The 8,368-nt window shown below is 37.0% G+C and overlaps 1 protein-coding gene across 1 annotated transcript; it reads right to left on the bottom strand.

Annotated features, from left to right (window-relative positions):
* Positions 1-4,400: 4,400 nt before the first annotated feature.
* Positions 4,401-8,157, bottom strand: LOC121997374 (probable LRR receptor-like serine/threonine-protein kinase At3g47570). Its single transcript, XM_042551753.1, has 2 exons — positions 5,086-8,157; positions 4,401-4,942 (listed from the first exon to the last, which is right to left on the bottom strand). Exons 1-2 carry the CDS (start codon positions 7,844-7,846, stop codon positions 4,599-4,601), a joined length of 3,105 nt encoding a protein of 1,034 aa, XP_042407687.1. The 5' UTR covers positions 7,847-8,157; the 3' UTR covers positions 4,401-4,598.
* Positions 8,158-8,368: the final 211 nt, after the last annotated feature.

Here is an 8,368-nt window from a genome sequence, read left to right as displayed (position 1 = left end):
TATTAATTGGTTAATTGACTAAGTAATTTTTAACCATTATATATTGTACTATGTTCAGGACAATCATCAACAGAAAAATAATAAATTTTATTATTGTTCTCGTATTCAAGGCCAACTTTAGGCATATGCTATTAAGGCCAATGCCTATAAGGCACCAATTTTTATTAGGGGTTATTATTTTTAGTGTATTATATATATTTCTATATTTTTTTTATAGGAGAATGGAAAAGAATAGGTCCACATGATAAAAAATTATGTAATTTCATTTTCTAAAAATTATGGTCATTATTTTTAATATTTAAATATATTTTTATGTATATGTTTTAAAGAGAAAAAAAAAAGAATACGACTCACATGATTAAATATTTACATGATCTCAATTTTAATGAAGACTTCAAATTTCATAAAGATCTCCAATGAATATTGGAATGGAGTCATAGAGGGATTTTTTTTTTTTAACAAATTAAATTTACTTTTGATTATGAATGTTTTTTTTTATAAAATCTAATATATTCCTCTTCAATCTCTCAATCCTAGCCTACTTTCATTATGTTTCTCATTCGTGTTGATGATGATTTCTCTATTTTTATAAGGGATGATACTTTCTCTTTTGATCACTACAAACATAAATTATCATCTCCGCACGATACAAAATAAAAAAGTTATTTTTTTTGGTTCCCTCTCTTCCCCTTTTCCAACTCTCTCTCTCTCTTTATGCTTCTTTTACTCATTAACATAATAATATGGTTGGTGCAACTATGCTTCTTGATTAAATTCAAAAGTTGATGCATTCATCAATATTGTGTCTAATCAAAATGAAAGATTTTATTATTTTTTTAACAATAATGAATTAGATAGCTCTACCATTTTACATCCTTGATAGACATTAAATTTAACTTTTATTTAGATATATTTACCATCATAAATTGTTCGATTTTTTCTTTATCTCCATTTTATCATTTACAACTGCTATGGTTTAGATGATGAAAAATATGATTTATTTTTTCTTTTGCTCTATGCCTAAAAAGGCTCTCATTTAACTCTTGATAAATGATAATAGCTGGTTTGATCTTATTGTCATCTTTATTTTCTCAGGATTGTATTGAGTTTTGTCATTTTGTACATGTATTTTTTATTTATTTAACTTTTGTGCATCACCGATGATGATAAGTTGAGAATGGTAGCATGATTTTTTTTTATTGTTATCTTATTTCATTGTTTTTATTTTCTCAATTTTGTTCCTTTTTGTAAGGGTTGTTCTCTCCGACTTTTATTTAAGTAATTAGACGTACTTTTATTTTCTTTATTTTAAAATAATTTGAATATATTTATTTTTTTAACTAAGATTATTATTGTCTTGAGGTGTATTATTATATCTAATAATAATACTCTATTTAATATGATAAAATTTTTACTTCTTTGAATTAGGTTATCAAAATATAAATATGAAAATTTAATTAATAATTTTATATCTCGAAAAGTAAGAAAATTAAATTTTATAAAAATATATTTTTAAAATTAATATTTTAATTTAAAAGAAAGATAATTTTTTTTAAAACAATGTCAATGTCAATGTCTCTTATTTCTTTTCCACCTAAGCCATATGCTTGAGCTGGCCCAATCGTATTGTTTTCTTCTTCCTATTTCACACTTGCCAATTTTACCGGCGCCCTGCTCTATAAAACGCACGCGGCCCCAGCAGCAAATTACAGGCCATCACAAGTCATATTGTCGCCGGCCGGGATGGCCGATCAACTGCTCTCCACCGCGCCCCACCAACTCGGTTCCTTGCCGGAGTTCTTGACGTGGGCATGGAGGAAAGCTATAGGCGCCCTCTTCATCATCGGCAGCATCTCCTTCTCCAGCACCGACCGTCAGGTCGGATTTAACATTCTTTGAAATTTATTCATTTAGTGTTCAAGGTTGTTTACTAAAATTCGATTATATTATAAATAATTAATTAACTTGAAGACGGAGCTCCAACGTCCACATGCGCTAGAACAAGGCCTCGAGGCAGCGGCGGGAGTGGCAGCGGAGGCGGCGGTCGAGCTGCAACCTTCTTCATCACATGCTCCGACGATAGATCTGGTGGCCGCAGATGACAGAGCGGTCTCAGCCAGTAGTGGCGATAGTGAGGGTCGGGCAGGGAGAGGGCGTAGTCCGACGGCGGCGGCTGAGAAGGCCAGGGCTTCAAACACTAGTAACTTAAAGACCATCGGAGTATTAGCCATGCCGATGCTGGCGTGCATTGGAATCTACTCGACCATCCACGCCGAAGAGCAACTGCAGCACCTCCACCCCTCCCTCTACTTTCCTCTCCTCACCTTCCTCGCCTCCGGGTCCTGTGCGAGCCTTTACTCCGTTTTCTACGCCCTGGGCAATCCCACCACCGGAGACGGGAGAGGAGGAGGAGGAGAAGAGAGGGAGTTGGTGAAGCGCAAATGGTTGAAGGTGGCTTTAACGTGCACTGGTTTGGCTGCAAGTTTCAGAGTTGCACTGAGTTTGATTAATTAGTTAAATCGTTAAGCTTGCTGTTGCAAAATTGCATAATCTTTTGGTAAACAGTAGCAAATTGAGACTTTGTGTTCTCAATTTATAACTGTTTTACAAGTTACTTATTCCTTTGAACCGCCAGGAACTATAAATAAATATATGTGGCAGCTTGCTGAAATATATGTATGTTTTTTTTTCATGTTTTAATGAATTAATTAGCATTTTTAATAAGGCAAATCAAATCTGTCTGAATCTCCCAAGCTCTTTTTTATGTTCATTTAACACTATTTAAAATTATTTATGTTCATTCTATAAAATCCCATTTATTTATATTCAACTATATAAAATATAGTAATAGATAAATTAAAGTTAGAAAATTAAAATAAGTATGCAAGACTAACATACTGTAAAGCAAACAAATTGAAATATAATAATAAAAGAATTTATTGTTTTCTCTTCTTTTAAAAGTAATAAGTGTTACCGTAAGCTACTGTATATATACCAAACTACCTACCTTCGCTTGCCCAGATCAACTAACACGTTTCGATCAATTGGCTTGATCAGTTTAATTAATTTAATGAATTCTATTAGCATGATTTGTCTGTTCTGTTGTCTCTCAGATGGGTCTAGTGATTAGTACATGAAATATTATCATCATAAAATTTGGGGTTCGAATCTCGACAAAATCGAGGTAAATACATCCCTTGTTTGCTAGTCATTATTTCAAAGGCTAGTAGCTGCCCATAATTTACCTCCTCCTTATTAATCCTGAGACGAGTTGACAGGGACGCTGGGACGAATGTATTTATCTTTTTTTACCACCATGATTTGTCTATTCTTCTAATACAAAAAAAAAAATACAACTTTTTCTCCGTGCGTCAGTTTAATTAGTTTAATTAATGCATACGAATAATTTTTCTACCTTTTATCGCACTATCATCATTCAAAAAAATATATTAAAATTATTAATATTATATATATATATATATATATATATATTATATAATTAAAAAATAGATTAAATATTTATAATATTACTTCTAACGTAAAAAATATAATTAGTAAATTTTAGAAATATTTATATATATATATAATTTAATCATGTATTTGAGTTGAATATCAAAAGTCTCCCTTTATACTCCCCTATTCGAGTTTATTTGAGTTGAATATCAAAAGTCTCTTGTATACTCCCCTATTCGAGTTAAATTTCAGATTTTTTATTAGGTTTAAAGAAAATTGTCATCCTTAATAGAGTTAACCGGTTAAAATTTGGAAAAAAAATGTTTATCGTCTTTTTGAATGTCTATTTTTTTTTTCTTGACACTACTAAGAAGCACATTTAGACTCCTTGACCCTTTATAAACTCACAGGATTTGAAATGAATACAATTGAAGTTATCTAGATTGATTAATATTTTTGACTAAAATGTACTAATTAACCTAGACTATTTAGATTTCTATGAATCTGTAACCACATAAAATAGTAGAGTTTGAAAAATATAAGTTTGATATCAAATTTTAGTTATGATTTTAATAGTTAAATTAAAAAAAAGGTGGTAAATTGATAGACAAGAGGAAAAGTGAGAAATTTCCAGAGATGCATTGAGAGAGAGTGCGTGTGTGTGGAAGGGAGAGAAGTTGAAATTGCACGCATTCAAATCACGGAAATAATTTTTATATTTAATGTGACTCGAATACTTTGAAGATAGGATAGATAGAACGGGAAAGACGCCTGTGCCCTTTAGTCAATTTTGACTTTGACTCTTCAGATATTCCCTCATTCCCTGCCATTACATTTGGTTTAGCAGCTCCTTCAGTGTTATTTTTGACGTTGTAGAAATCAACGGTTCATCCATTTCCAAAACATACAAATGATAAACACACAAAGTCATTGATCAAAACTCTTAATAAACATTTAAATCCTTGGCTACCCAATAAATAAACAAAGATTTGCTTCAGATCTTTTGGCCTTGCCCGGCTCTGCACACATAAATCATTTTTTTTCACTTTTTTTTTTCCATAACAAGGACAGCTTCTTGCATGCAAGCTGCCCAAAAAAAAAATATCACCCATATTATAGTTCAGTTGCTTTATCTATCTTTAAATTTACAGAGCCACAATGGAATCTCTAAAGGAATGTAGTTCCTTAATAACATCAACCATCTGCATTCTTTTCCTTGGATCTTCCTCACAACACCCAAGACCAATTCTAAACAATGAAGTCAAAAGTTCACACAGCTTACCAGCTTCCAAGTCTTCATCCAGGTACAACTTAGGATCAACCACGTCAATGACTTGCCTGGTTAATGACTCATTGGCGTAGATCCGAATGTTTAAGCCGTCGTTGAATAATTCGTTGGTCGGCCTCAATCCGGTAAGCATCTCTAGGAGAAGTATTCCGAAGCTGTAAACATCACCCAGAGGGGAAACTTGACTTCCCATCCCATATTCTGTAATTAAAATTTTAATGATCATGTGAACTCAAGAACAAGATTAATCATGTTGCTGATAGTTCTTTCCTAATTCTTAGTAATGGTTGTTTAATTTCTTAATGAAATTGCTTTGAGCAAAAATGAAAGAGATGAATGCGTACCTGGTGCAACGTATCCAATGGATCCTTTAAGTCCAAGGGGAATGGAGGAAGCAGTAGACGAGTTGCCACAGTCGCTGTCGAGAAACCTTGCCAACCCAAAGTCACCTACATGAGCCACCATGTCATCGTCGAGAAGAACATTGCTTGGCTTTAGATCGCAGTGGACAATTTGTCCTTGACAATGAAGATACTCCAGAGCTGAAGCTACATCAATGGCTATGTTCAGCCTTTGAACCAGGCTAAGTCCCTTTGACTGCTCATGTTCATACCTCTCTAGCTGCAGCCACTCATCCAGGTTTCCTCTTGGCATGAAGTCATACACGATTGCTTTGAATTCTTCACCTTGAGAATCGATGCTGGAACAGGAGGTTATGACTTTCAATAGATTTCGATGTCGTATGCTTCTCAAGGCTTCGCACTCAGCCATGAAGCTCTTTGAAGCTCCTCTTTGTTGAAGATTGAATACTTTCACTGCAACTAGTTGTCCATTGTGTGTTCCTCTGTACACAGACCCAAAGCTGCCTGAACCTATCAAGTTTGAAGAAGTGAATCCATCGGTTGCTTTGTGCAAGTCAGCATATGATACTCTGGGATATTGGCTCCCATTACTCTCCAAGGATGATGATTTCATTCTCGACCTATTCGGCACACCTCGAACGAGCAATATGCAAGCTAGAAGGAAGAGAATCACAGCTCCACCACCAACTGGTAGTGCAATTCTTATCACAGAAGTGCTCTTCGTTTTGGTTTCCTGCCTGATGCATGGATGAAGATGTAGTGTCCAAGGACCCCCACAAAGGTTATCATTCCCTGCGATCAAATCAAAACTAATACTTGCAAAAATACCTCCTGTTGGAACTGCACCTTCAAGATTGTTATAAGATAAATTTAGGTACTGCAATGAATCAAGACTCGCAAAAAAGTCTGGAATTCTCCCAGAGAGACGATTTTGAGAGAGATCTATTTCTTGAATGCCTCTTAAGTTGCTCAAAGATTGAGGAATTATACCTTCGAAGTTATTGTTTCCCAAGTACAAGTAATCCAGAACTCGGCACTCACCCAGACTGCTAGGGATTTCACCCGACAGTTTGTTGTTAGAAACGTTGAATTCGTTTAGGTTTTTCAGGTTACTCACTTCCATTGGCAGAGACCCAGTGAGCGAGTTAAATGACAGATCAAGGTACCAAGAGAGAGAGAGGGTAACAACTTCTTTCGGAATTCCACCGCTGAGGTTATTGGAGGAAAGATTCAATGAGCTAAGAGCCTGCAGATTGCCTAAACTTGAAGGTATGCTTCCTTGCAGATTGTTTACTTGAAGATACAGATGAGTCAGCAACGTCAGATTTCCAATGGATACAGGAATATCCCCTGATAACTTGTTGTCGAATAACCACAAGCTATTTAAACCCTGAAGCTTCCCAATGGCATCAGGAATGACACCAGTTAGAAGGTTTTCTTCCATGAAAAGTGCACTGAGACCGACGAGATTCTCAATCTCAGGAGGAATGCTTCCTGATATGTGATTGTGTCCGATAGTAAGCCAGTTCATTGTCGCAGAGAAGTTTGCAATCGACCGCGGAAGCACACCTCGGAGCTCATTGCGATACAATTCAAGATACACTAAATTGGTGCAATTCGTCAAAGAAGTGATGAAACTCAATTCACTGTTTTCTAGCTTATTTCTACTAAGGATTAGCCAGGACAGATTCTTCAAAGTTCCTAGATTTGCGGGTATTATACCACTAAAAGAGTTGTTATCCATGCCAATTACCTCAAGTCCAGAAGCATTTGCAAGAGAGCTCGGAATGGAGCCTTGGAACTGGTTGCCATACATCCCAAGAAACTGAAGCTTGGGGAGTGTGTGGCCTATGTCTGATGGAACATCTCCATGTAGTTGGTTGTTCCCCACATTGAGGTAATAGAGTCCCGAAAGGTTATAAATGGAAGAAGGAACTTTACCAGAGAGCATGTTGGCAGCTACATTGAAATATTCCAAGCCTGAGATGGTTGCTATATTCTCTGGAATGCTCCCTTCCAAGAAGTTTTCAGCTAATAGAAGCAATGTGAGGGAGGAAATATTCCCAAGAGAAGATGGGATTACCCCTGTGAAATTGTTGGAGTAAAGAAGTAGCTGAGTGAGCTTCGACAGAGAACCGAGCTCGGCCGGGACTGGTCCAGCAAACATGTTCTGATTGAGACTGATAACTTGGAGATCCTTGCATTGAGTGAGGTTTCTTGGCAACTCGCCACCAAGGGAATTGGAGCTGAGGTTGAGGTATTGTAGATGGGTCAACTGGCCAATCTGTGAGGGTATGCGTCCTTGGAGATTGTTGTTAGGAAGGTGGAGCCTTTTGAGGAAGGTGAGGTTGCATATCGAAGGAGATATAGAACCAACCAGGTGGAGTGAATCAAGGTCCAACACGATGACTCTTTGTCGATTCGCAGAAGCTGCGCCGCATGTCACTCCTCGCCACTGGCAGAAATGGAGAGTGTTGTTGTTCCATGACTCTAGTGCTCCAAGGGGGTCGCCGGCGATGGAATCCTTGAAGGAGAGAAGAGCGAGTTCATCGTTTGTCTTCACCGACGACGAGCTGCTCAAGCTGAATAGAAGGGTAAAATGAAAAAGTGGTCTGATAGCTCTGTGAATCTGCATGGTTATCAACAGAAGAGGAAGAGGAAGAGGAAGAGAAATGTAAGCAACTGTGCTAGGGTTATAATACATCAGAAAGAAACCAAACACCAAGTCAATCGCTAGAACCATAAGAAAGGCACCAGAAGAGAAGAGGCGAATGTGAAATCATAGGTGATGCAAGCGGACACAAACAATTCAGTCGTCACATCATGAACCAACCATATATATAATTTGACAGGATGATGCAAACAAATCAAACAAGAATTTTTTTTTTTCTTGAAAAAGATGATAAGATTGAAGAAATGCGTTCACTCCAAGCAGGCCAAACGAGTGCTAGTTTGACAGAATCATCAGTAGGGCTATAACTATGTCCATGGAGCTCCAATCGTCAATGGAATTATCAAAAGAACCACTACAGGAAGGATCAGAACAGCGTATCCGTGCAGCGCGTGTCACTCGCTGCGAAGTCATGGACGAAGCAATCCACGCAATTTCCATATCCCACGCTTCGAAACATTTCCACGCGGTCAGAGAATCTCCGGCCGTCGCAGGACGGCCAAATTTCCACGCACCTTCGGCTGAACTCCACCGCAATCCATATAGAGACGAACCACGTGTCGCCTAAACAAAGGCAAGCCAAAACCCTCAAAG

This window comes from Zingiber officinale, chromosome 6A (genome assembly GCF_018446385.1).
Source record: "Zingiber officinale cultivar Zhangliang chromosome 6A, Zo_v1.1, whole genome shotgun sequence".
NCBI classification, from domain to species: Eukaryota; Viridiplantae; Streptophyta; class Magnoliopsida; order Zingiberales; family Zingiberaceae; genus Zingiber; species Zingiber officinale.
Note: the sequence above shows the minus strand (reverse complement) of the source record. Positions and strands in the feature narration are given on the sequence as shown.